At 56.3% G+C, this 27,534-nt stretch overlaps 7 protein-coding genes across 7 annotated transcripts; 2 read left to right on the top strand and 5 right to left on the bottom strand.

Annotated features, from left to right (window-relative positions):
• Positions 1 to 4,213: 4,213 nt before the first annotated feature.
• Positions 4,214 to 5,522, bottom strand: MAM_01580 (Zinc/iron permease; the record flags this gene model as incomplete). The annotated part of the gene is made up of 3 exons (XM_040820379.1): positions 4,214 to 4,406; positions 4,478 to 5,452; positions 5,512 to 5,522. The coding sequence occupies 3 exons, from the start codon at positions 5,520 to 5,522 to the stop codon at positions 4,214 to 4,216; spliced, it is 1,179 nt and encodes a 392-aa protein (XP_040681867.1).
• An 802-nt stretch (positions 5,523 to 6,324) lies between these two features.
• On the top strand, positions 6,325 to 7,272 carry MAM_01579 (uncharacterized protein; the record flags this gene model as incomplete). The annotated part of the gene is made up of 1 exon (XM_040820378.1): positions 6,325 to 7,272. The coding sequence occupies one exon, from the start codon at positions 6,325 to 6,327 to the stop codon at positions 7,270 to 7,272; it is 948 nt and encodes a 315-aa protein (XP_040681866.1).
• A 457-nt stretch (positions 7,273 to 7,729) lies between these two features.
• MAM_01578 (uncharacterized protein) lies at positions 7,730 to 8,326 on the bottom strand (the record flags this gene model as incomplete). The annotated part of the gene is made up of 1 exon (XM_040820377.1): positions 7,730 to 8,326. One exon carries the CDS (start codon positions 8,324 to 8,326, stop codon positions 7,730 to 7,732), a length of 597 nt encoding a protein of 198 aa, XP_040681865.1.
• A 2,176-nt stretch (positions 8,327 to 10,502) lies between these two features.
• Positions 10,503 to 13,351, bottom strand: MAM_01577 (stress activated MAP kinase interacting protein Sin1; the record flags this gene model as incomplete). The annotated part of the gene is made up of 3 exons (XM_040820376.1): positions 10,503 to 10,622; positions 10,854 to 13,242; positions 13,329 to 13,351. The coding sequence occupies 3 exons, from the start codon at positions 13,349 to 13,351 to the stop codon at positions 10,503 to 10,505; spliced, it is 2,532 nt and encodes an 843-aa protein (XP_040681864.1).
• Positions 13,352 to 13,844: 493 nt separating this feature from the next.
• MAM_01576 (Mitotic checkpoint protein PRCC) lies at positions 13,845 to 15,002 on the top strand (the record flags this gene model as incomplete). Its single annotated transcript, XM_040820375.1, has 1 exon — positions 13,845 to 15,002. One exon carries the CDS (start codon positions 13,845 to 13,847, stop codon positions 15,000 to 15,002), a length of 1,158 nt encoding a protein of 385 aa, XP_040681863.1.
• A 202-nt stretch (positions 15,003 to 15,204) lies between these two features.
• On the bottom strand, positions 15,205 to 16,800 carry MAM_01575 (uncharacterized protein; the record flags this gene model as incomplete). Its single annotated transcript, XM_040820374.1, has 2 exons — positions 15,205 to 16,114; positions 16,205 to 16,800. 2 exons carry the CDS (start codon positions 16,798 to 16,800, stop codon positions 15,205 to 15,207), a joined length of 1,506 nt encoding a protein of 501 aa, XP_040681862.1.
• Positions 16,801 to 18,674: 1,874 nt separating this feature from the next.
• On the bottom strand, positions 18,675 to 27,284 carry MAM_01574 (Peptidase C19, ubiquitin carboxyl-terminal hydrolase 2; the record flags this gene model as incomplete). The annotated part of the gene is made up of 10 exons (XM_040820373.1): positions 18,675 to 18,760; positions 18,815 to 18,871; positions 18,928 to 21,795; positions 21,859 to 22,067; positions 22,131 to 22,240; positions 22,297 to 22,847; positions 22,906 to 23,257; positions 23,308 to 26,014; positions 26,173 to 26,365; positions 26,441 to 27,284. 10 exons carry the CDS (start codon positions 27,282 to 27,284, stop codon positions 18,675 to 18,677), a joined length of 7,977 nt encoding a protein of 2,658 aa, XP_040681861.1.
• Positions 27,285 to 27,534: the final 250 nt, after the last annotated feature.

Raw genomic sequence — 27,534 nt, 5'->3', positions numbered from 1 at the left:
GATGGTAGACGCTGTATCCGCGTCGTGGATGAATTGATTTTTACCAGGGCCAGGAGAATCGTGAGACAGGACGAGGATGTGAGCAGATGGATGAGGATACGGCGTGCCTGGAAAGGAGCCGGATGGGAGCGTCGTGCAAAGGCGGACGGGGGGTTGTAGAGCCAAAGGACGGGCCTAGCTAAGCCTGCGAGCAGGTCATGTCAGCTCCCGACGCGGACTGGTAGCATACGAACACGCATTCGCAGAGCACGGAAAGATAGCAAGAAGGAAAGGCGGGAATGGGATGTGGTGCACGCGGGCCAGGGAGCGCGGCGATGGTGATGGAAGAAAAGGCTGGATGCCGTGCCTTTAAAGTCGGGGGTGGATGCCCGAGCGGCCAGGCCTGCAAGTTGCTTAAGTACTTACTTAATAAGTAAGTAGTACTTGAAGCAAGTTAGGTTAGGTACCTAGGTAGTTACTACTCCGTGCTAGGGAGGGGCACAGAGGAACAGGACCAGACGAGGACCCGACCCGAGGATGAATCGCTTCACGAGGGGTGTGTCAAGGCGCGCCAGGGTACGGTACGGCCCATGGCGACAGAGTCCCAGACTTACACGTAATGAAGCGCACACGTTGGCGTGAATACCGTTACCCCTTGATTTTGTCGAAATACACTGCGAAGCTGGAAATGGAAATGGCGGCCTTGAAGGACATCAACGTGATTCAGGCTCATCCAGATTCGACCGAGCAGCGGGGGCAGGGCAAGGGCGAAGACGAGGAGGAAAAGGACAAGGGAAAAACACAACTGCCCGAAGTTCAGCATGGAGCAACGTTCGGTGATGGAAGAAGAGTGGAACGTTATGCACGCTTTCGAGGCAAGGAACTGGACAAGGGCAACGCAACACACTCACTTGGACAGCCTGCAGCAAGCATTGGCCAGGGTCAAGTGTCGCGCAGGCGAATCCCTTCCTTCAATGACGGTCGTGGCCGCTACAAAAGAAGCAAGCAGACGCATCGATGGCCACCTAGGGGGTCCCTCGTGCTTGTTCTTGTGCTCGTTTGCGCTCGCCAATCCAGCAACATTGGCCCTCGGGAACTTGCTGGGTAGGACTACTCCGTACTATTGCACAATAGTAACTTCAGGGAGGCGGGATCATGTGGGCCGAGCACGGAGTAGATTGGCGAGATTTGCACCCAGGGATGGTCGATTTCCGGTGCAGCCGCGGCTTTCGGGGCAGTTGGCCAGCGCAAGTCCTTGGTCTTGGTCAATAAGCCTTGGCTGGGGGTGCCGCACTCGACCAGGTCGTGAACCAATCTCAAGTACGGAGTACGGAGCAGAACGTTTGGAACAGCGAGAGCGACTGGGGGTTGTTGCCAAGCTGTGTTGAAGAACCACAATATGCCGACGACAAGCCACAGTTGACTTGGGGGTCAAAAAAAGCATCTCGAGGTTCAGCGGTCTAGGAAACGGTGGGAACCTGCAGTAGCACTAGGGCTGCATGAGTAATGGCCAGGACGCAGTTTCGAGTCGTTTCCAGCACAAGGCATGGAGGACCTTGTGAACAAGTCATACACAACCATGGGGTCCAACGAGCTGAGGACCGCCGACGGCTTGGACGCTGGGTTTTCGCCTTGGAATTATAGAGTACGCGAAGTGAGGTTGGGGCGTTTAGATGGTGCTGAGCCCCAACGTCCATCCAGACCTACACGAGCCCAAAATGACGGGTTTGTTGCCAGAGATGTTCGTGCCCGAGGCCAAGGCCAGCACATCGGCGGAATCAGGCCATCAACGTTGCTTGTAACTCGCTACCCGGCGTGAATGAATGTCTCGACTGCCAACTACCAATTACTATTTTGAGTCTCAGCGGGTTTGGGTGACAAACAGGACTCCCAACAGCCACCCGGCAAAAAAAGAGAGACGGGGCAGCCTTGGGCGAGAAAAGGCAAGTCGTTGCTCGCGGATGGGATGCTGAGCTGTGTCTGAAGCGGTGCTAGTAAGAGGGACGGCATGGTTGCAGGGAGCCAGGGTGGTGCTCCCAGCGTAGCAATCATGGAACCTCTGGACCGTGATTGCAGATTCTGATCCAGTGTTACTGTTGATGCGTCTAGTAAATAAAGATTGTATTCCGTACACACGTCGTGAATCCTTGGCCACAAAAGAGTCGTGGCCAGGGCCAGAACCGACAATTTGCCGTCCATCGCCCATCAAAGGCATCAGTTTAACGGGGAGAGGGAGAAGGAGCAGCTGGCATTCGCCTCACCGTGCGCCCAAGCTCCTTCCCAAATTCCAATGTGAACCATCCAGGCCTCAACGCATCGAAACTCGTCCACATGTGCTGCCTGATGACGGCCATATCTATGCCAATGGCGGCAACCCATGACAATCAGTCAAAAGCAAACCGCAGCACCACGTCAAACAAAGTCAGTCAGTCGGTGGTCGGTGACGTGTGAGGCCCCCAAGAGTTGGGCCGGCGACCTGGCCTGCTGCCACCCGGACCCGGCCGCTGTACAATATTGACTGCACAATACAATATCGCAACTGATAGCCTAACACGTATTGCCGAGGTACCAAATCACACCATGCATTGGGCTGCCCGTTTCCTACACCTGCTTGTCTGACAAATGTTCTGATCAAGATTGGGTTCGAATATCGCCTACCCAGACCCGGTAGAGGTCTCGAGTTGTCAGCTTCCGAACTAGCCGGACCCCAGATCGGACAGCTTCACCACCGGTCGATTGACCTCAACCCGTCTCAATAACTCGACCCATGCATGTCTCTCACCTGACCGATGTCCCCGAGCAGCAGTTAAACAGCCGTATAAAAGAATGTGAACCATGTCCAACAAGAACTGGTCCGACAAGCCGCCATGGCGCGTGGGGTACCAAGGCCCTGCCTGTGCTTGGAGACGACGTGCATTGCAACAAGCAAATCGTCCCCGTCCGTATGCGGCATCCCACACACATTACTCCGTAGTTACTTGTCGTACGTCAACCAACCCCGGGTTTGTGGATTGGCTAAACGGGCCGCGGGGCGTACGGACCCCAATCAACGTCTACGCATCGCAAGACGACTAAAATCACCAACCCGGCATAGCCGTCGAGGCATGAACCTCGGGTTGGTGCGCACCCTGGCCGCCATCTGTAACACTCGCGGTCGCGGAATCAAGCGCGGATCCAGTTGTAAGTGGTTCCTGGCGGTTTCGAGAATGCAAGTGTTTTGGCGGGAACTCTGGTCGGCCGTTGGCTGTTCTCCAGCATAGTTTCCCCTTGTTTCGCACCACACGCTATCTCGTCGTACCTGGTTTGTTCCTATGTCCAGCACGGTTTACCATTGGACGACGATCCGAACATCTGGCGTGGGTTCTTCGTCCCTCTCTTCTCACCATCTCAAACTTTTGGCCCATTGCCGCGCCACGGCAGATATCTATCTACCCTGCCTGTCGGATAATGACCCGGCCCAACCCTCTGAACCCCCTGTATTCTCCGCTCCAATGTCTTACCCTTCTGTGCAGAATACTCTGCTTCTCACGTCTCATCTGGACGGAGAATATCTGTACAGAGTATGAACAAGTCGAGCACGTAAATATATCACTTGGACCATGGCTCCATGCAAACCACTGAATCCGGGTGTCTCTGCAGCCCCCAACCAAGGGCTGCCTGCAATGGCTCATTTGCTCTCTCCATCCCTCTTCATGCTCCGTGCACGCCAATCTACGACTGAAGTGGACGTAAATGCAGGCGTGAGCGCCGACAAGTCAAGAGACCATGCGCAACTTGTCGTCTCGTGCCTTGATGGCGGCAGCGTGTCGTGGCGGGCCAGTGCGCATGGACTGGTCTTGAAACAATGGCCCGAGTTCCCGAGCCCTCCGTGAAGGTTGCCCTCTGAAGTTGAAATTGACGGACTGCTCACTGCTCGGGCACTTGGCTGGGTAGCTGTCTAGCAATCATTTCTCGGGTCAGCCTTGCCTCGGCCCGTGCGACCGATGCTCATGAAATGGGACGAATAGTACGGAGTAGTCTCGCGATATATAGAATCCGCAGCGCTATGGTCTAGTTTAATGTAATGTCCTTACTTGCTAGTCTTCATGCGTTATATTCCGCAAATATGCCCTGTTTTCTACACGGCTGACAATGTCGCAATCGAGCAACTTGACGACGCCCTTGCGGGCCGTCCCTCGTTCGCTTCCAGTGTCCTCCGTCTCCGGCCCTTCTATCGTCTGTCGCAAGTGCCGCATCAATGGTGGTGTCCAAACTGCGTAAGGAGGGGCAACAGCATGCCCGCGACGGTGGCCAAGGTATCGCGGATGTCGGGCCCCTTTGTTCTCCGCTGAGCACTCGGCGTGCCGTCCGCGTATCCATTGGTACCGGAGTGGCTCTCGTGATTATGGGACGAAGCGTCATCCTGCATGGCGTGCATCGCTACGTATCTGACGAGGGGAACAAGCGTTAGAACTTAGAAGGGCCCAAAAGGGCCGACTTGCGGCGTCGTGAAGCTTACAAAAATGTCCCGCCTGAGAAGAGGAGCAACATCCCCGTCCACCACATGCCTGCATCGCCTTCCAGGTGCTGGCCGCCGAGCAACTTGATCATGAGCCAGGTCGATATGGCGCCCGTCGGCGCGGCCAGGCTGAAGACGGCCAGATGGCCGCGCGCCGCGCGTTTCGACAGTCCTTGCCGTAGAAGCACCGAGGTCAGGCCAAAGGCCGCGGGAGCCTTGTGAATCATGATGGCGATGAAGATTACGAATCCAAGCTTCACGTTGGATGTGGCCGACGAGGCACCCATGGCGATGCCATCCGCAGCAGCGTGAATGACTAATCCAATGGTCGTAGCCAGGCTCCTCGTGTATTTTGGCGTTGGCGTCAGCGAAGCCAAGAAGCCTTGCTCTTCATCTGCCGGCGTGGCTTCTACGCCGTTGCCGCCCAAGTTATCCAAACTGAAATACTGCGGCTGCGGGCCCGAGTGCAGACCATCAGAGGCATGTTTTGGCAGCCGATCAATCAGGAACATGAGAATGAAGCCGAGAACCATGGAGAATCCGACCTCGAAAGCTGGGACTTCCACGTGCGCTTCCTCCTTGTTTTTCTCGCCCTCATTCTCGGGCGAGTCGGGCGCACGTTTGGAGGGTTGCTCATTTCGTTTTTCGCTGGGGCTCGGTGTACTCGGAGAGACGAGGATGCGCAACGGTTCGCCGTCGTCCTTGCTCACCCGGCGCACGGCCGCAACTGCGGCGACTTGCTCGATGACCTCTCTCTCTTGGAGTTCAAAGTTCCACGGGCTTCGACGCGAGAGACTTCGTAGCTTGTGGGCATGCGGTGATGTGGTAGGGGATGACGCAGCGGCTTCGATTCCTTCGGGTATAATGACTATAAGCGACGTCCCTACCAGCACCCCAACACCAATGCTGGATATTAGCCGTAGCTGTGATTGTGACAATGTCATGGAGAGTGGGAGGGCGCCGGCGAGGAATGACCTGCAGGTGTCATTAGCTTCTGTCCTGTTTTGCGGGCGCGCTTCTCATTGCCGTCTTACGCAACGGCCATTACCACCTGTAGTCAAGCCTGGTTAAGCTGTCCGAGTTCAAACCAAGTGTGCAGTCGCCGAGAACGGATGGACTTACGCAGAGGCCGAGAAGTAGCAATATGCCGGCCATGACGCAGGCTGGTGCGTATGTCGCAGAGGTTGTGGTCGACAGTGGCTTGTCAAGGTGGAAATGGAAAGCTGGCTACCAGCGCATCGTGCCTGACGAATAGCTGGAAGTCGTACAGACAGTTGCGTGAGGAATAAGAATGCCGGAGGCGCAGCGCAAGAAGATGGTCGAGCGTGGGAGAGAGGGCAGATTGGGTTTTCCGCATTTCAATGGCAGAAATTTGGATTCGTGGTCGTTGCGACACCCCGGTCACATTTCCGGGCTCGGCCAGGAGCCCCTCTTCCCTCCTGCCCTGCTCGGTGCTCGGTGGCTCAAGATCGCTCCTTCCGCTTGCACCCTGGCGGCCAAGCTCCACCGGTCATGGCGGTCGACCCATAACCAACCGATGGCGGCGTCGAGTTTCGTTTGAACAACCAACTACTCAAGCATGGCCGTGTGATTACTGCCAGAAGAGGCCGTCAGGGAAAAAAAATTTTGAGTTTCCTTTTCTTCCTCTTTTTTTTTTCTTTTTTTCTTTTTGGCGCTACTGCTACGGCCGCAGTGACTATGGCCGCTTCCTCATCATGGCAAATGCAAGCCCATCGCGAAAGCGGCGTCACGTCCTGTCGTCGATAAATCAAGACGAACCAAGCTCGACTACCCGGGCGGCTTCGAGTCATCACGGGAGAGACACCTCGCGTGCATCACCTCCCGTCATGGAAAAGCCGTGGCGAAATACTCAGGATGAAGACGGAGGCGGTGACTCGACCAGACCTCGGCGGTCACGACTGAGGCTCAAATCAGACCAGTCTCGCCGTCGCCGGTCCAGAAGCGGACGCAGAAACAGTGAGAGACATGATGGACGTGAAATACACGAGGACCACGACGGCGATGGCGAGCCGCAGTCTTCAAGACCAAGCAGGCACCACCACCACCGACGAAACCGACGGCGACATCGACGGCGCTCGCCAACGCCGCCGAATCCATTCGAACCTTCGCCACTCGACCCGGAGGCTGCATTTCGAGAATCTCTGTTTGATGCAATGGCTGACGATGAAGGGGCTGCGTACTGGGAATCCGTCTACGGCCAGCCCATCCACGTGTACCCCAATGAAAGAAGCGGCCCGACCGGGGAGCTGGAGCAAATGACGGACGACGAGTATGCGGCGTACGTGCGACAAAAGATGTGGGAAAAGACACATGCGGGGCTGCTCGAGGAGAGGGCAAAGCGCGAAGACCGGCGAAGACAGAGGCAGGACGAAGAGCGCACAGCCCGAAAGCTGCGCCAAGACATGGAGCAAAGCCTGCGGCGTGGAGAAGAACGGCGGCAGCGACGCCGGTGGGCCGAGCAGTGGGAGAAATACACCAATGCATGGGCATCGTGGGACGGTACGCTGGATACGTTGGCCTGGCCTGTCGACGGCGGACAACGCAAGGACTTGGGCGACAAAGATGTGCGGTCGTTTCTGGTCCGCGGACTGGGTCTCGACGACATTGGGGAGCAGGCGTTCAGGGCCAAGCTCAAGGAGGAGCGAGTCCGCTGGCACCCGGATAAAGTGCAGCAAAAGCTGCGCGAAAAGGTGGACGGCGACGTCATCAGGGATGTGACGGCTGTATTTCAGACTATCGACAAGCTGTGGGCGGAGTTGCAGCCCAAGGCATAGATTTCCAGGATGCAAGCAAGCAACTGGCGTCGGGATGATAGAATAGCCTGTTGTTGATCTGTCAATTCTCTTTATCACATCACGCTCGACGCACCAACATGTTGCTTGCCTTGTTACATGACGAAGCCACTCGGGTCTGGCATCGTTCAACAACCGGCAGCCACCGTGTCGATTGCTACAGGCATCCGGCAGGCACGCACGATACGGAGCACAGACAATGCGAGGCAGGGGCACAGGCAAAGTCGGGCTATTATTCGTCTCATCCGTTACACCAACTAGAGACCCGTGACAGCCAAGGATTCTGCCGGGCCAACAGTATTTTTTTACATTGCTCATTGTGAAGGGCTCACGCCCTTGGATCCCATTTGCGCCACGCCAGGCCCGCCCCCCCGTTCCTAATTTCCCCAGCATACAGAGGCCACGAGAAAGGCCAGCAAAGACTCGCATCTCTCCCCTCTCAAAAGTTGGCCAAGAGAGCAGCACCGCCCATGAGGGCGCCGACGGCCACGGCAGCGGTGGGAGCCGGGCCGCGGGCGCCACCGCCGCGGCTGGTGGACGTGGAGGATGAGCCGGTGGCCGCGGCCAGAGAGGAGGTAGCCTTGGACAGCTCGCTCTCGGCGCTGGACTTTGCGGACCCCGTGGCCGTGGCGACGAACTTGCTGAGGCTCGAGACCTTGGCGCCAGCCTCGCTGGTGGCCTTGGCTAGGTCCTTGGTGACCTCTGAGAGCTCGCTCTCGGCGCTGGACTTTGCGGACCCCGTGGCCGTGGCGATGAGCTTGCTGAGGCTCGAGACCTTGGCGCCAGCCTCGCCGGTGGCCTTGGTCAGGTCCTTGGTGACTTCTGAGAGCTCGCTCTCGGCGCTCGACTTTGCGGACCCCGTGGCCGTGGCGATGAGCTGGCTCAGGCTGGAGGCCTTGGCGGCGACCTCGCTGGTGGCCTCTGCGGCGTGGTTCGAGGCGCCGGCGACCAACGTCGATGCGTCCGAGACGATGCCGCCCACGCGGCTGGTGACGTCGCTCAAGAGGTCGGGTTGAGGTTCAGGCGCGGCCTGCATGGTGCGACGGGCTGGTCAGTCAAGGGGGCGGGAAAGAGGGGGTTTGTTTGTGCGGACACGCGACGAACCTGGACGGCGGCAGCGAGGGCCAGGATAACAGTGCTGGAGAGCTTCATGACGGCGAGGGATGTGATGTGTTGATGTCAAGAGTCGAAGGGTGTTGTTGGAGTTGGAAAGCGATGGCTTCGGAGTAGATTTAGACACAGGTCAAGTGGGAGTGGCAGGATGGAAAAGATTCCCAAGGTCAACGGCGGCGAGGGCCAGGAACTCGGGGCGCCTCAAGTACTTGTAGCATTCGCCTGCTCCACGCCGTCCCATGGGCACGTTGGTCGACACGGCGATCACCGGCCTGCGCCTCAAGGGCCTCGAGAGTCAAGAATGCAAGAATGCATCCAAGAAGGACGCCCCATCCCGGCTGGGTTCAAAGTATATCGTCACCAGCTCGCCCGCACCCCGGCCCAACCTGGCAAGCCCAGGCCCGAGCCCACGAGCCCACGAGTCCACTTTCTAATCTCGGCGTGGCTTCTGCCTTTGCCGTCCCCGCAGTCGTGTCCGTCTTCGCCAATGTGCGCCCTCGCCGCTGCGTCCACCTCACGAGCTGCTCCGTGCTCACGGTCCGGGGTGACCAGCCAGCCAGCCAGGGTCCGGCTCGCCTGCGAGGGAGGGACGCCGCTAGTTCCACGCACGCAAGTTTAGTTTCGCCCGCGTAGTGCCTGATCGCGATTGAGTTTGGGAGTCCGATGAATCGCCGGCCGGCTGCCTCCTCGAACGAAGCCCACAGCCGCCAGCCAGGCCGCCGAGAAGTGGAAGGGAAACGAGGCCGCGCTGGATTCACCCGCGCCCGCGCCCGCGCCCCCGTGTGTCTCCCAGTCGACGAGGACGAGGACGAGGAACAGCAGTCGTGGGCTGGGGTGATGCAACCCCGTCGCACAAGGCCAATTTCACGACGTGCGCCGCAGCAAACGTCGCCCAACGGCGGAGGCATGTGCCAGACCAACGGCTCGACTCGACTCGACTCGACTCGACTCGACTCGGTCGCCCCAATTGCCCCAACGCCAACGGCTCGTACTACACTTACACTGTCTGCAGGGGGTCGTGTACCGTCGGAACGGCACCTGTCGTGTGCTCGTTTCAGTGCCCTGCTGGTGCATCGTCGTCCCACCACCGCTGCCGGGGGCGTCACTTCGGGGCGTTCGCAGCCGAGCCCGGCACGGAGGAGCTGCTACCCTGGCGTGGCCTGGCGTGGCCTGGCGTGGCCTGGCATCCATGCAGGTCGTCGTCCGCGACAATCCTGTGCATCGTCGTTCATCGTTCGTCGTTCGTCGTTCGCAAGGTCGACCAGGGCCGGGCTTCCCTCCTCGACCTTGCTTGTCGTCTTGCGTCACGGTGGGCCCTGCGAGAACCGGCGGGCAGGGAAGCAGGATCGGGAAGGACAATGAACTCGCGAACCCATGTTGATGTGCTCCCTCCGTCCGCGCGGTTGCTTGGGGAGATGCCGGGGGACACGTACGGGCAGCAGAGAGTTTGTGTGACCTGTATTGCTAACGCGGGTGAAACAATGAAACTGGCCGCAAAACCAAATGGGCGTGCGTGGCACCGTGGGAAATTTCATCATCAGTCTCCCGTGCCAACGCCCAACGTCCGACGCCCAACGCCCGACGCTGCCCTTGGGACGCGAAATACCAAGTTGAGTCTCTTCTCGATGAGCGCAACTACATACCGCGTCTCGGACGACGAGCAAGCCGCGTCTGAGCCCCCCTCCCCCCCCGGCTCGACTGCATAGCTGCGGCTCGACTGCAAACGATGCAGCCAGGTGCATCGTGATGCGCATGACGACACCCTTTCCTCCGTCTTCCAAGCCAACTGTTTGAGCGGCACGTCACGGCCCAGTGCCTCGTCATAATGTGCCCGAGTGCCTGCACGTCTCCACGTCTCCACGTCCACGTCATCGCATCCCACGCCAGATCAGCTTCTCGGAGCGCCCGTCCGTCCCCGGAGATCGACACGCACCGCACCGCCGCACCGAAGCAATTCGAGGCCTCGGATGGCGGCTCGCTCGCGGCTCAGCCACCCGCCGCCAGAACCCTACGCCTCCTGGCGTGCGTAAGCCGTCAAGTGGTTGCTTGCACCGGCTGATTCTCGCCGCCGCCGCCGCCGCCACCGTCCCCGTCTGCATCTACACCTCTCTGTACGGCGAGATGCCCTTCTTCAGCGCGGCCACAATCTCTGCTGCCTCGTCGGCCCCGCGCGCCTCGAAATCGTATCGCTTGCTCTCTGTGGCTTTGTAGATCACCAGCTATTTTTGGAACCCCGAGGGCAAGGGTCCCGGATCCCCGTCAGCATTCTGCTCCGCCAACCCCCGCAGGACGGGACGAGACGTGATGACGCAGTCGTCACCTTTGCCCACGCGCCTCTCGCAGCTGCGAGAATGCGTCGAGAATCTCCTCTTTCGCAAAGGCAGCAAAAGGTGAAGAAGAAGAAGAAGAAGAAAGAAAAAGCCACGGATGGATCGCGCGCACACACATACCTTGACGTTTGTCGGGTGCTTTCGCGGCACCTTGCACCCGACGACGTTGCTAAAGTGAACCGTCGTCGTCTTCCCTCCGCCGTCGTGGACCGCCTTGCCCCCCGACGCGGGCACGATGTGGATGTACTCGCCGTCAATCACCAGGATCCGCTCGCTCATGCCCACGAGGCGCATCGGCTGCTTCCGCCAGACCGTGTACTTCTTGTAGTTGGCGTTGCCAAACTCGTCCTGCTCGAGCGCCTCCTGCGCCAGCGGGTGCGGCCCCAGCAACCTGTCCCTCCTGTGCTCCCTCCGCTGCGACACGCCCTGGCTGCTGGGGAGGCCCATGGTCCGCGGAGACGAGCTGCTGGGCGAGCCGGCCACGCTCAGCGGTCCGTCCGTCGCAAACCGTCTCCGGTACAGCTCCAGGTCGGACACGTTGCCGATCGACGACACCGGCCGGTCAATCATGACCACGGCCCCCGACCGGGGGAGCTTCAGCACGTGGTTGGCCTTGTCCAGCTGCCTCTTGCGGCAGACAATGTCGAGCACCTCGGCGAGGTACGTGTCCGTCGTCACGTCCACCGTGACCATCTGTTCCGCCGCCACGTCCGAGGACATGATGTGGACGCGGAGCAGCTTGTGCTGCCCGCGTGTCGTGTTCGGCACCGTCACCGGCACTTGCGGCGAGTCGGCCAGGGGCGTGTTTGGCCGATACGTCGTCGTCACGATGGGGTTCTGTCTCGGCCGGCTGTTGTCCGCCAGGGGGTCCATACGTGGCGGTGCGGGCGAGTATTTACGAGCGGCATCATCATTGGCATCATCGTCATCACCCTCGTTGGGGCTCACGAGATGGCTCACGGTCGGCGGCGGCGGCGGCGGCGGCGGCGCTGCTTGCTGGCCCTGCGCCTGCTCGGCCTCGTCATCGTCTAGCTGGGGTGTCAGGCGCTTGTTTTCTTCGTATTCACCTTCCGAGGCGGGCACCAGCGCAAATTCATCGTAGGCTGCCGAGTTGGACCGCATCCTGCCTCCGCCCCTGGCGCTCGCATTGTTGACCGTCGTGAATGAAGTCAGCGGCTTCTTCCTCTCAAACGGCGGGAAGTCGTCGTCGACCTCGCCGTCTTCCACCATTCTGAGCGTCCACCAGTTCACGCTGTATTTGCCGGGCGATATCTGCGGCTCCCTCTTTTCCTCGGTATACCGGTACAGGCTCAGCCCAATCAGGTCGGTGACCGTAACCACTCGCTCGGCGCCCTGCCCGTCGTGGACCCGGGGGCGGATGAGCACCTCGAAAGGCTTGCTCGCCGTCCTGCAAAAGGGGGCGTAGATGCGCACGGCGATGGACCCCTGTGTTCCTTGGCCGCTGAAATGAGCAAACTTTTGGAAGGGCACGGATGACTTGTGCTCCCGCGCCTTCAGTGCCGCCGAGAGCAGACTCGTAGGCTGGACGTAGCTGGCCGGCCGGATCATGCTCATGGGCCGGGGCGGAGGCAGAGCCTCCAGGACCACGGGCTTTGCTGGTGGTTGTGACTTGCGAACCATGGATTGCCGCGGGAAGTTTCGAGGCGGCGTTCCCACGACTTGTTGGGTGGGCGAGGGATTGATGGGATTCTCCACGCCGTCCAGAATCGAAGCAGAATCCATGCTCCCCACGTAGTCGCCAGACATGTCGGAGCCCTCGTCCGAATCGTCCTCCTCTTCCTCGGGCAGAAGCTGAGTGTCAGCCCTCTCGAGACGCGGGGGCGCGGGTTCTTCGTTGATCTTGTCCTGTAACCGCACAGCCCTTGCCGCGGCGCGTGCTGCCTCCCGGTGTCTCAGCACAGCGGGCACGTCGAACTCGTTCTCGGAGGAAATGTCGCTGCTGGTGACGGTGTCCCTGCGCCGGCGCTCTCGCACCGTCTCGAGGGCTGACTGAGACCCACGCCTCGGCACCCGGGGCGACGTCTGGGGCTTCACGGGCGATGCCTGTAGCGGCGACGACCCTGCCCGCTGCCTCACTGGCATCTTTGAAAACTTGATTTGCTGCGCGGCGCGTTGCTCCTGTTCTTCGTCGCTCTCGTCCGACAAGTCGCTGCTGTCGTCTTCCTCCACCTGCTCCCGGCGCCTGCGCCTCTTAGTAGCCACGCCGGGACCCATGGTGTCGGCCCCTCCGCCGGTGAGCATGCCGCCGTCCTCGTCGCCATCCTCGAGCGTGAGACCTGGTTGTCGTGGCGCCTGGAAGTATTCGGACGCGACGGCCGTGGGGATCGGAGGAGAGTACGTCCGCTTGATGTAGGACCGGTTGGGACGCCACCCGGCGGCTTTGAATGCGGCCGAGTTGAGAAAGTTGTCGTTGACGGTGAGCAGTCGCTCGCCGACGCCGTCTGCGATTTCATCGAGATAGCTCGTCCGCAGTTGGTAGGACATGAGCCTGGGGGGCGGCCAAGTGTCAGCTGTTGCTCTTGCTCTTGCTCTTGCTCTTGCTGACTGCACATCGGTCCTCCGAGGTAGACTTACTCTTCCAGCTGAATGACGGACATGTTGACGTCGGCGCAGGTTCAAGAAAGAATGTGCCACAAGCCCGTGTCTACATGCCTGTTGAATCAGGTTCACCTATTCGGCTGCTGGCATGAATCGCCTCTGACGAGCATAGCAGCCGGCCAAGCGGTGAGAGAAGGGGATGGATGGCTCGAAGTTGGCACCAGACATGGAAGCCGAAGAAAGCAAAGCCGCCACGACAGCTTGCTGGCTGCAGCACGCACGGAGCGGATCGACGGGGGCGTTGGCTCGGTGCGTCTCAGTGCTCCGGCAGGCTGAGCCAGCGGCACCCACCTGCCTGTGACGGGCGAGATGCAGGGCCCAGCCGCCCCAAGCCCCAAGCCAAGCCAGGCGCCCCACAGCTGAGGCACAGTGCAGTCCCGAGTCCACCAACGCCAATGATAATAAGTGGTGCTTACTTAAGTAACTACATACAGCCTTGGACTCGAAATCCTCACCTCACATCTCCGTCACAGCACCGCACCGCACCGCACCATGGGCCTCGTCGACTACTCCGAATCCGACTCGGGCTCCGAGCCGGAAGCCCCCCCCAAGCCCCCGTCCTCACAGAGCACCCCCAAGAGGCCGTTCCAGAAAGTAGTCGACCGCTCCAAGCCAGGCAAAATCGTCGTCGGCTTGCCGCAGGCCACCATCTCCGGCTCCGGCTCCGGCTCCAGCTCCCGCAGACCCGACGAACCGCCCGCGAAACGCGCGCGCACAGCACGAGGCGGCCTCTTTTCCGGGCTCAACTCGTCCCTCCCGCCGCCAAAGAACACAGGCAAGCCCGGCTCCAGACCGTCCGGCAGCGCGCCCCCCCGGCCCGGCATCAACCTGAAGACGAGCGCAGCGCCAGGCTTCAGCCGCGATGCCGACGAGCAAGCGCCGGCGGCGGCAAGCAACCAAGATGCCGCCGCGCCGTCGATGCCGCTCGGCCACAAGCCAGCCGACCAAGTCACGCTGGTCGGGAGGCCGCTCATGTTCCGGCCCCTATCAGTAGGCTTCGTCGCCAGGGGGGACAAGAAGGCCAAGTCTAAATCGTCCCTGGCCGGCGCGACCCCGAAGCCGCATGCATCAACGAAGGCAGACGCCGATGGGGCACCAGCACCGGCGGGAGCACCAAGGAGAAAAACATCCCTCTTCCCCATGCACACTGAAGAACAGGAACCGCTGGATCTCGCCTCCTCATCCGCCGGCGCCTACGAACCTCTCTTCGAGTCGGCATACCAGCCAGACGCCCGTGCCGTTGCCGCCGACGACACGCCCGGTAACGGCAACGGCAACGGCAACAGCAACGGCAACAGCAACGGCAATCCCAACCCCGAATCCGACCCCGAATCTCTCGACGCCATCGCCCGCGATCTGAACCTCTCCGCGGCGGCGAGGAGAGAGCTCTTTGGCCGCCGCGACGCGGGCAACTCTGCGGCCAAGACCGTCGTCAACTTCAACATGGACAAGGAGTACCAGCACAACGAGAGCGTCCGCGCAGCAGGCGACCAGCAGGTCCACAAGGCCGTGCGCTCCATACAAGGCGGCGGCAAGCATTCCCTCAAGCAGCTGGTGCAGAATGTGCAGAATCAGCGCGACGCGCTCGAGGACAGCTTCGCCACGGCGAGGACCAACAAGAAGGCCACGAGTAGCAAATACGGCTGGTAGGGCAGAGGCGAATCCATCTCCACGACACCCAGATACACACGCAGCACGAAGCGGTTTTCTTCATGTGGAAGAAGCGACACACGACTCGGGTTCAATCTCGTATTCTGCGCTTCCCAATGCATAGTCTGCCGCACCCAAAGGAGAAAAAGACAAAATGGTCTAGCATACATGACGGCATAATCTCGTCCCGTGTTTCCCGTGGTCAGCACGTTTCCACTGCGACGGTCCGCCCTCCCCGAAACGCGTCGTCAACCATCAAGAAGCCCCATTCTCCTCTCGTTATGGGCGAAATATCATCATATTCCTTGGGGGTCATTGGCACTAGGCACGCGGAGCTCGCGTCGGCACTCGTCACGGCTCCACTCAGGACATTGTCTATCGATGTTGGCCAAGGTGTGCACCCCCCCGATGCCGCTTCGAGAGGCCGTGCCGGCCGATCGCCGCCCTCCTCGCCGTCTTTCTTCTCAGGGCCCTCGACCTTGTTGTCCCTTCCCCCGAGGTCTGGTCCAAAGCCCGGCTTTCTCCGCAGCATAGGTTTTGTCTTGAATTTCGTCTGAATCTTCAAGACCGGGCCCTTGGGCGAGGCCGGCTTGCTCATTTCAAACGTGGTTACCGCGAGTCCAATCTGCGTGGGGCTCAGATCGGGATCGTCGTCATACTCGGTGAGGAACTCGCAATCCTCGTCTGGGCGAACCACCGGCTCGGGTGCGTGAGGCGGGACTACCGTGGGAGAGGGAGGCCCGACTCCGGATATGGCGCCCACCTCGCCGGGTCCTCCGTACGCCCTTCTGTACATCTTGTCCAGGTCTGACACAGCAGACGAACTTGCGCTCAGCCACTCATAGGAGCGTAGCAAATCTGACTTGGTGACCTTGGCGCCGTTGTTGGCAAGAATATACCGACGGAGCTCGTCGACTGCGTCCTCGAGACGTAAATGGGCCTTGGTTTTGGAATAACTCGACAGAGCGCTCTTGAGGCTGTACAGTCGCTCGAGAGAGAGGAGAGTGAGCCCGTCGGAGGAGAAGAGGACTTCGTTTTGGATAAGGGAGTTTGCGATGAGATGGGCGGATAGGCCACAAGTTGAGGGGTCGACGGCGGGTGAGAGACAAGACCTTTTTTCCCCCAGACAAATTAGTGTGTAAGCGTGAATGGGATCTGACGCCCGCTCCTGCTTTTTTGCTTGGTTGAATTCGAAAGCTTACCCCAGGCCAAACTTTTGTGCAGTTTTCGTAAACACCGCCCGCTGGATTCTTTGATTTTTGGCACACAAATCAGATGCGTGTATCAAGCGAATCCCCCAGCCGGCTGGTGTCATAGGACCAGTGTAGTCCGTCGCAACAGAGGACGGTGTGCATGGCGTCATGGGAGGCGGAGACAAAGGCGTACAAGGCGAGAGAGGCCATCGAAGTCTCGGACCGGGAGAGTCCAGGGTGGTTGTAGCCGGCGACGACACAGCACCTTTGGAGCCGTTGGACTGTGCCGAATGCGAGCTCTGTCGTGATGCTGTCCGGACAAGATGCTTCAGGGCCGCGACAGGGCCGGTAGAAAAGCCGAACTTGGCAGAGGGCGGAGAGGCGGGCGTGGCTGGAGCAGACAGGCCCGGCGATCTCAGAGGAGGAACAACGCTGGGTAGCTGGTAGTCTCTTCGGACGACGACAAGGGTAAGATGGAGAGACTTCTTGGCAAGGCGAGACGAGGCATATTCGAGAGCGGGCGTCAAGTGAGGGGGAAGACGATGGGCATCAAGGATGGACGGACCAGCTTCGAGGGGTGAAGAAATCCTCTCTTTCAGGGTCATGGTGTTGAAGGGCGGTAGAATGACACTTGTGTCTGAGTTTTAAAAAAAAGAGTAGGCAAAGAAAAAGAAAAGAAGGAGAAAAAAGAAAAAAGGAAAGAATAAATGAGATGGAAATGCACAGAAAATCAGGGACAATAAAGTGGTGACAGGCTCAGAGACAGCCAGGCGAAAGACGTTCCCCAGGGGCTTTCACGGGCAACATTGAGCATTCCGGGCCTGACCGAGACATCCCAAGACAAGCAGAAGCAAAAACGAGGAGGACCACCCAGAGAGTGAGCACAAATCACCAGAAACGCAGATGGTGAGGTCCTCCGCTGGATCGAACTGGATCGCAAACAAGCAGGCAGTATGTGGGATATATAACTTGCCAACAACCCCAGGTATGCGGCAGACGTCAGCGTGGCCTTGGTGACGACTCACACACCCAATCACCAGTCACGAGGCGCACCGCGATAACCTGCATATTCTGAAACGGGAGCCTCGATGAAACAGGGCCGCAGAAACACTGCGTGACAGTCTTCAGTCTTCAGCTTCGTGGGAGCAGGTCGCGCCCTGCCAGGCCCGGCCAGGCAGCCATGTGGTTGGTGTGAGATGGATGCGTCTCGTCATCAATGTGACCGTCAACGCAAAGGATGTCTGGTAGGTAGAGTTAGTTGGCATGCACATGTAAAAACCCAAACGTGGCTAGGGAGAGGAGAAAGAAGCAAGGAAGGGATGCTGCAGACCAAGAACGGCATCAGTGGCGTTTCAATTGCCCGTTAGGGCCAAGATGGCATTTCCATCAGAAGAACAATAGGCTGAGGTTGTAACTTCTGGCGTCTGCGTCTGGGGTCACCGGTCACGTCGGCCGGTAGACTGATGGAACGAAGCATGGAGTGGTGGTACAATGGAATTTCCACGATGCCATGCCATGGCGTGCGTGTGACCATGCATATGCACTCAAGTACTTGAGTACTCCGTAACTACATAACTATGCAATATGCAGCCAGCGTCCACGCACAAGGCAAGTGGATGCCACGCAGCAAGGAATGCAGGTCCGGTCCGTGGAGCCAATCACGTCCCTCATCCGGCGTCGTCATCGGCGGCTACGTGCTATTTTGGTCTTGTCGGCAGTGACCTTCATCTGTGATTGGCTCCCTTTCCCTGTAGCAGGTCGAGGCCCCTGGGGTCAGGCTCCACAGCTTCCCACGCCTCCGAACATCGCATCTCGAACCCGCTTGCCGTCCCGCCATCCACCCATGTTTGCAGCTGTGCACATCAGTTTGGTCGGGGAATGCATGCGTTTGCGGAGCGGCAAGTCTGGTAAAAAAAAAAAAAAAAAAAAAAAAAAAAAAAAAAAAAAAAAAAACAGATCAGGGGAACAAAACGTGAACTGCAAAAAGGGAACCATCTTTGACCCCTGCCAACGCTGTCATTCATCGCCATCTCTACCACTGCTATCAACCTACTCCAAATTCTGACCTGTTGACCATATCACGCACATCATATGCTGCGAGTTCAAACCACAGGGCCATCGCTCGTAAGCTGCCCCGTCAAATCGTCATTTACAGAGAAACCCTGTTTTCCTTCTATACGCCGAAACACCGCTGCTATGTGCATGAAACACGAGGCTGCTCGTGTCGACAGCCTGTTTCTGTTGCGTTAATCTAAGTCTTTCATAATATCATTTGCCCTCCTGTATCTGGGATGCTGGGACTCGAATGTTGAGAAGGGACGTCTCCAATCAAAGCAAAGATGAAACAAAGAAAAAAAAGTTTTCTTTTTAAAAAAAAAACCCCCCAAAAGAGAGAGAGAAAGCATGGCAAAGGGGTTTCGCATCGAGATAGATGTCCGTCAACGCCGTGCATTGTGCCGTCACTGACCTCTGCATGGTCTTAGTCTTGTACATGATTTCCTGTCTGCGCCAACGTGCCTACGTTGGCGTCCATGAATTCCGATGAGCCGCAAGAGCCATCCCATTCTGTTCCTTCGTTAGTCATGTCTCCAATCGGTGGCACGGGCAAGCACAACATACCAGACCCGTCATCCTCAATCTCGTCCACAAGTAGTCTCTGCAGGGGACTTGTTATCTCTGAACAATGGTTAGCACATCGTTCCTGGAGCCCGTTTTTTTGTTGCTTCACATACCCCCTTGGATGGCTCTGAACTCGGCGCTGTCGTCTGCGTAGTCGTTCATCTCGTCGCTTCCCTCGTAAAATGGAACGCAGTTACCGATAACACGTAGAATGTTGCCCGCTGCGTTGCGCTCGAGCTGTATTCTTCCCTTGACATGGACGTCTCGGAGATACACTAGGCACTTTATTCCGAGCTGTCGGATAACGTGTTCTAGTGCCTCTGACTCCAACGCAGCATCGTCCTCCTGTCTATCAAGTGTGTCGAGTCCCATGGGCGGGAAAAGCCTATCGTTGATAAGCCGCTCCGCCACGCCTCTTGTGTGCTCGTCGCTGTACACCAGCAGATATGGCGCCCACATGGGAATCGCTTGAAGTATGTACCTTCTCCGTGCCAAGGCCAGACTCTCGTTGGGTCGGCGCGAGCGCAGCATCAGGTCTACAAAGTCCAAAAATGTAGATCCCTCATTGTGCTGGAGACTGCGTGCTTGTGTGCAAATATGCCTGATGAGGATATGCACTCTCTCCACCGATTCGCTGCATTCAGCATATCGCCCGGCCGCCCTGATGGACGAGTCCATGGGCTGTGTCGTTGTTTCCCCTTGAATTTTCCTCCGAAGAGTGTTGAACACCCTGAGATCCAATTCTTCTCCGCTCTCGACCAATTGTCCAATGATGCTGTTTGTCGACGCTGGTGCCTGATCCAATTCTAGGAGCTTTTCCGTGAAAACACTAGTCGTAGGGCTATCGGGGTGGCTGTGAACAGCCTGGACTTCTTCTGACGTCCAAGCGAAGGGCCTTCGCGCATCGCATCTATCTTTTGCCTCGTCCACAATCACGTCTGCGCTCAATGTAGGTTCCAACTGCGCCATGAGGTAGTCGATGAGTGCCAGGATCGCAGTGTAGGAAGCCGGCTTGGAGTTGAAGCGCCGCGTCAAGTTGTTAACCATGCGCTGATAGTTGGGCTGCAACTCCATCGTCATCGGGTCCGCACTGATAATTTGAAGTAGTCTGAGCAAAAAGTTGTCTGCCAAGAGACGGCCCACCTCGAGATCTCCAAGCCTCGCAAAGGCGAGCACTGTGCCGAAATATTCATCCCAGGACCTGATGTGTACGTAAAAGAATCTCCAAAGATGGTTAAACATGTTCATCATTCCCTGCAGCACTGATGGCGGAGACTCTGAATCGTCCCAGTCATCCTCGCTATCCACACTAGCTGAGTGGGAGGCTGTTCTTGTTGGGACGGGAAAATGGTAAAGTCGCGGAAGACCGCTTCGAATCCTCGTGGCTGCAAGTATAAGCGTTTTACCAGTAAAGCTTCTGATATCTGCATCTGGATTTCGCTGAATCAACGAACGAATGGCCCCGTGGCGCACCTGGAAGTAGTTGTAAAATGCAAGGGCGCAATCGTAGCACTTTGTAACTGCAGATTTCAGCATTGAAGTGAAGGACTCCACCAGCGTGGCGTCCTTGGTTCTGGAAACCACTTGGTCGAAATGAGACAGAGACACTTCCATGGCCAAGTTCTCCAAGGTGTGGGCTGAAGTATCCAGATCAGAGCTTGCGCCCCTCCCCAACTCGTCGTCATTGTCACCATCGTACTTCGACCCGCGAAGCTTGGCCGCCTCGTTTTCTCCGAGGTAAATTGAGTGGCCAAAACATTGCTGAACAAAGCCACTGTGGCTCGGGTCAAAAAGACACTGTCGGCGAAGCAGTACTCTATTTTCGTTGACGATATGCTCCTTTAATGCAGGCGGGACCTCAACAGGCGACGGACGGTCATTCATCGTCGCACCGCCTGATGGCGAATCATGACGCTGAGATGATGCACGCTGATAGAAGAGCATATAGGCGCTGTAAGTCTTGTCGTAAACGATACCATTTATGTCCTGGAGGGACGACTGGGGATCCGGGCCGCCGAATGTTGCACTTTCCATCAGGGCTGGATCCCATGGTAGCACAGAGTCGTCGTTGAATTCGACCCAACTTGGCTGACCACCAAACCTTCTCTCCCGAATGTAGGAATAGTAGTGTCCGGACTCGGCTGTTCCAGAGTGGACGAGGATGCCAACCAATTCGAAAATATCGCTTTGAGCTGCATCCTTCTCGGCGTTGAGGTACTCCACTGTGTACGGCGCAAGGTCCAAAGTCTGGGGAAACGTGAAGTGGTCATTAATTTTCCTCCTTTGTAGCGTTCGCAAGTTGAAATCAAAACGCTTGAGGTGGAAGATGAGGTGGTCCGGTACGTCTTTCAGGCACGCTCTCTTCACCGCATCAACATGACGGTCACATGTCGAGCACTTGTACTTGTTTTCACCTTCCATCACCTCGCCATCCACGTAAGCTTGAAGGCTTTCTTCAAGTGTGGCTTTGCCTTTGATATCGCACTGGATGGCTGAGAATGGCTCGAGACGCTCCGAGATATGTTTGCATTCCTTCGACTTCACCTGTTGGACCAACTGGCCACCGAAAAATGAACGCAGCCGTTTCTTATCGTCCTTGTTGAGGAGTTGCCCTTCCCACCGATCAAAAAGCAAGTTGTAAAACTCATCGACATCCATCTGACTATGAATGTCAATGGGGGTATCATCATACGTTCTTATCGAGGCCACGACGTCAAATGGGTCCACAAAACGTTGAAAGCTCTCCTGCATATAACCGAAAAGCTTCTGGGTGTAGAAGAGCAGTTGCTGCGATGCTTGTGGGTCTTGTACAACGACTGACATGATGAACCTTCGGAATTGAGTGTTCATGAACAGCTGAGTAAGGAGCGAATTTAGATAGCAAGTATTGGAGAGGTTTCGTAGTCCAACATATCCACAAGGGGCTCGTATTGCTCTGGACCGGTCGAATTGATACGGAAGATCGTAGATATAAGGATCATCTGCACAAAATAGTTAGCCGTATGAGATGACGCTGGTTCTAGTGGGGGTTCTCAAACACTCACCGGGTTCTTCCACGTAAAACGGCACAAGACCGTTCAAGGTATCAAGCATGTGGACGAAAGAATTCAAATCGTATCTCACGCAGCGAAAAACTACATCATAGAGCTTACTTCGCGTGTTCGTGTTGAGAATTACTCGAGGAACGCTGTCCTTGTCACCACGTCGTTTCTTTGGGAAAAGATGGCGCCAAAACAACCGAGAGATTGCGTTTCTACTTCATTCAGTACATTATCACAGCTTGAGTGAAAGCAGTGGGACGGATGATTCAACTAACTCGTCAAAATTTCTGGACTTGCTTAGACTTTGGCTATTCTCGACACAAATATGCAGTACTGCTACCAGACCGGCTGCGATTGGATCTGCCATGTCTGGTCGGTCAATCGTCTATAACCTGTGTTAGACCCTAACGTTACTGACCAATGACGCGGCTTTGATCTTACCTCTGTACAGGTGTGTTTAAGCAAAAGGTCTCGTGCCACTACTGCGAGTAGGTCAATATCCACTGCTTGAGAAGTCGTCGTACATGCGTGAGCAACTAGATGGAGCAGTGCTCTGAAATACTCCTCAGGCTGAGACTGGTTGACGAGGCAAAGTGGCAGGCCCTCGGTCAGAGCAGTACAAATGGAAAGCAAAACGGGTTTGGTCTCCTGGCTGGAATAAACAGAATTGCCGCTGTCTGGTGTTAGAATCTGAGCTTCTGGGCCCGTGATGTCCTCGATGAGTTCGACAATCGTTTGCCTCACGGCCTTGCGAGGGTCTTTCAACAGAAAGCTCTTCATGATGTCGAGAAAAGAAGTGGAAGTCACCACTGTGTTCCAAAATTCCCGATTCACAGAGCCCACACGTAAGACCGCTGTGCATGCGCTTTCGATTAACGCCAAGCTTGTGTCGCTCGTGTCACCTTCCACTGTAGCCAGAATGTCTACGAGTCGAGTAGGATGTGGCAGCACGTCGTCACCGAGCTCCAATAATGGTTTGTACCTGGCAGCTTCTAATTAAGCAGTCAGTGTCACAATGATTCAAAAGGGGGAAAGGATACCATCTCTAACCCGTGAAAAGCTTCACGAAAGCTTGCAGGAATGTCCCTGCAATTCGTAGCTGCTGGACAGCCGGCATGTCATCTAGCATCTCGGGATCGCCTATAGCCTTGACAATCAGGCGCAAGCCTCTCACAAGGGCCTGCTGGTAAGATGTCAACTTGATTCCCATATAATCTTCATCATGGCTCGTTGCAAATGCGGAATGTTGAGCAGCTTCGATGTAATCATTTAGAGCATGGAGACCGTATAGTGTCTTGAACGCCTGTCCTTTGAGGAACACTCGCGAATGATCACTCTGATCCGAATCGAACTGCAGCATGAAGTGGCCATCTGCCGGGAGTTTGACGAGAAAGTCGTAGACCTGCGCGCGTTAGTCTCGCTTGCATCGCGCCCCAAGCTGCCAGTACTCACTTCCTCGGCCAATTTCTCACCCATGCTCAAGTATTCCCATAAGTCTTTGAAGTGGCCTAGAATTTCAATCTCCAGCGGTGATGAACCGGGTCTTATGTATCCTGCGAGTGACGCGCCGCCTTCATCCCGTTTGACTAGAATAAACCCATCACGTATGCCGAGCTCTTCTAAAGATTTCGTAGCTTGATGCTCCTTGGGAAGAAGCGGCTGTCCCCGATAATAAATGCGGTAATTGTCAAAGCCGGTCAAGGTCTTCAGGCAAGTCAAAAGTGAAGCGATGGAGTTTCCAAGACCAATAGTTATAGGCTTGATGTCAGTCTGGTCATTATTGTCAAAGGCTTGATACTGTAAACAAGCTGACTCGCCGTTTATCTCTTCTACCGCCGTTGACATCAACGGTCTGAAGTCCGCAACGGAAAATCGACCGTTCACTTGGTATTTTCCCAGAAAAAACCTCATCAACTGGAGAGAGCGTCCAAAAATTCGCTCCTGTTTCTGGACATCTTCAGTAGTTGCAACAAGCACCATTGATTCATCGTCTTCTCCAACGCCGGCCTCGGTAGACCCTTTGAGCTTCTTCGCCGCCTGTTCCATCTGGGTCAAGCATCGAATGACCAGGGATGTGTGCACGTTCCTCGAACGACAGACCGAATATGACTTGATGGCATTACTCTCCAAGTATAAGTCGACTGCGAGCGTAGAGATAGCCCGCGACACCAAGAGAGGGTCTTCAGCCTCTAGAATGATACGCCAAAGTTGCTCAATACCACTGTACGACAGCGCTTCTGCGTCATCCAAGGCAAAATTATTGCCATCCCCGGCCAGGTACAGGACTCTCTCTCGAACGAAATCGAGCATGCCATCCGAGAAGCAGGACGCAGGAAGGCCAGGCAGGTATCTGGAGAAGCAGGCTTGCAAAAACGCGTTTTTCATCGATGCCTTTCTCATTACATTTGTGATGACATACCAGCCAGCTTTTCTGTCATCAGGACATGGCGATTTCGGGCCAACAATGATATCCAATAGTATGGGGCCCAACCCGTTGTTCAAAGCTGCTGGCTGAAATTGGATGAGGCTGGCGATTAGATCCCTTCTGGGTACATTGGGCGTGCCAGATATTACGGCAAACGCACCCGCTTGTCGCCCTGCACGAACTGCATGATCTAGTTCCTCTACAACAAGCCTTGCTAGGTCGTGGTTCTTTGTAAGATTTTCGACTTCGTTCGGGATGTTTCCTCGCATGGTCATGGACAAGCACCACAAGCTTCCCAGAGCTGTAGGCGACTTCTTAGCTATGTCATCCAGACAGCTCAGGTGCAGAATATCCAGATCGTCGGGGCGCGCAGTGCTTAACAGTTCCCTCAATTTTTGTATGGCAGCCATTTGCAAATCCGGATCGGCTACCTGCGACCCCGCCGTACAAATCGACGCTTCTCTCAGTAGCCTCAAGCACAGGTCAAAGGGTTCAAATGACAGTGTTTGCCGTTCTGACTGACATTTCGATATCAGCTCGTTCATGATATTGTCCCAAAGGGTGCGCATCGCCGGCGAGAACGCCTCAAGGGGCATGGTTTGGAACTTTTGACACCAACCTAGCAAACCGTCGTAGTCAAACAGGTTGGTTATACTTGTTACCATGCGTGCTAGAGCCTCCGTAATGCGAGGATCTTGGCATAGCATGATGTTTTGCCACAAACGATCGGTATGATACTGTCTGTAGAGCTTGGTAACAATCAGAAAGCCCAGCACATTCGAGCTCTCCACGATAATCTCAGGATGGCAATTCGGGCCCAGTATGTAGTCGATCAATCGAGTCTCCAGTAAACATTCCCCAATAAATGCCAGAAATCTATTGCTGCTTTCATCGCTGGCGGTCATGGTGCTTTTCCATACCGAGACGAGGTCGTTGCACAGCCTGGTAATGGCCATGACACGAAGTTGCATTTGGCTGGAACGGATTAACCGGTCCAAAATGCCGAGCCTCCATTGCCACGCAACGGCTTCAAATCCATGAACGCAAGGTAGATCGGAATAATTTTGAAGGTGTCGGCGTACGGTATCGAATGCTGACCCGTGTTCTCCACGCAGCGTCCATTTCAAAACATCCGTCAAAGCTTGGATTAGAATTGTAGCTGTGTCAACGCTTAATTGAGTAACGTGCTTCTCAATCATCATTTCCAGGCAAGTCGAAATAGTATCCCAAGCAGTCGTCCCTATCTCTAGCTGGCTCTGTGCTTGCGCGACTCTGTCGCCACCAGTGGCAAGCGTTCTGACGGATTCTCGCAAACAACTAGCGAGAATCCTTGCGATAGCTGCCAGATGTTCCATCAGTCTTGGAAACTTTGGAACAAAGGCTGTCAATGCAGCTGCCAATTGCGACAGGGCTGTCACGCTGCCTCCCTGGCTAGATTGTAGTTTGGCAAGTAGGTAGGATCCGACTTCGTTCTGAACCCATTCTGAGCCGGGGGATGATCCTTCTCCGCCGCTACTTGTTGAGGATACATCGGTGACTATTATGTCATGAAGCTGCTGAAGGTACTTTGCGGAGTATAGATCGGGAGGGCCCTCATTTGTCGCCCCAATGGTGGATTGCATTTCTCGGAGTACCACCATATCCAGAGCAGCCATGCGCGCCGCTAAACAGGCGAAGGCGGAATAGACCCCGATTATGACGCTGCGCAGCTCTGGAGACTTGACAAGTTCAGAACTTTGTAAATCGTTAGTTTAGGACGTCGGCCACTCTTTTTCATTCATGGCTTTTTGGAATTGTCCAACCTGAAGAGGTGGTAACATTGAAGACAAAGACAAACAGTGAATTGGGAAAGGCAGGACAGGCGAGAGAGGAGAGACGGCCATGGCACATACCTTCTTAGTAACAACTGGAGCATTGATTCGGGGAGTATCGACCAGAACCTTTTATTTGCTTGCCGAGAGTCCAGGACCGCGGTTTTGTCGGCATTCTTGGCAAACCTCAGATAGTCTTGCATCCAGGCTTGTAGTAAGAACAGAGCCTCAGGGCTGATGGGAGAATCTGTAGCGGCCTCAGTATCAACCACGGCTATTGCGAAATGAGAAACTGACAAAAGGATTGGTAAAGAAATGAAGTCAGTTTAAAAAAAAGGGGGGGGCATACCGGTTCTAAAATGATGGATAAATCGAAGCAGCGGTAGGGATGGCTCTTCATTGCGTTGTATATAAGGAAACTGCGGAGTAGGGTCAATAGGCACATGCTCGCGACTCAGCATCCCAGTAGCTTTTTCATCTACTGAAAAGGCCATTTCGTCATCGCTTTCTTCGTTTTCATCGTCGGAGATGGCGATTAATTCAACTGGCGGGCTTGCAGAGTCTGACTTCTGGGGGCTCTGCTCTCCTGACCTGGTGTGCAGCCGCTCCTCCACAGCTATCCTTTGTTGGTCATCGCTCGTGACGTCTGAGATGACTGGTGGAACCCCGTCGTGGCTCGATGACGGTAAGCAAGCTTCTGCAGATTTAGTGGTGACGGGATTGGTGGTTTTTCGCAGATTGATGGTGACCTTGCTGGATGATAGCGGCGTCGGGCTATTGCTTTTTGCGCTGTCTGTGGGTGTTCTTGGTGTGCATGGGAGCTCAGTTTTGGGCGCAGAAGGCGTCGCCGCGTTTTGAGACTGCTGGTCCGTAGTCATTGTGTTGTTGCTGAAATTCTTGACGGCCGACTTGTCGTCTGCGGATCCATCCCCAGACGTCGATGCGTCCGAGCTTGCAGATGCTTGGGCGGATGCTAATGCTGATGATGATACTGGTGGGGGTGACGCAGAGCCCGATGTTCGACGTCTTTTGCGGGCAGAAAGCTCACTGTCATCAAAGGGATTTGGGCGAGTAGATGGCGGATCAGGGGAAGGGGCGTGACTATGGTCCGGGCCATTGGGCGAGGTCGTCGCGGCAACATTGCCAGTCGGACTCGCGGGCTGATCCGTCTGGCTGTCCGTGTCGTTCTCCATGTTGAGTGCTCGAGCGATCAAGTCCTGGCAGCTCGACCTGGCAGCTCAACTTGGGTGCCCGGCTCGGGCTCGGCAGCGTAGCGGGTCGATGGCCCTTGAGAAGCGTTGGAAGTCGATATCTTGACCAGATACCTCTGCTTCGCACCAAGGGCTAAGCTCGAGGTAAAGACGTCACAACGTCGTGAGGGCCGGCAGGGCGGCAGATGCACAAAATTAACATGTGTGGTGCGGAAAGAAAAGGCCAGAAGCC

The sequence above is a fragment of the Metarhizium album genome, assembly GCF_000804445.1.
Source record: "Metarhizium album ARSEF 1941 chromosome Unknown scaffold_2, whole genome shotgun sequence".
NCBI classification, from domain to species: Eukaryota; Fungi; Ascomycota; class Sordariomycetes; order Hypocreales; family Clavicipitaceae; genus Metarhizium; species Metarhizium album.
This window is presented reverse-complemented; position numbering and strand designations above follow the sequence as displayed.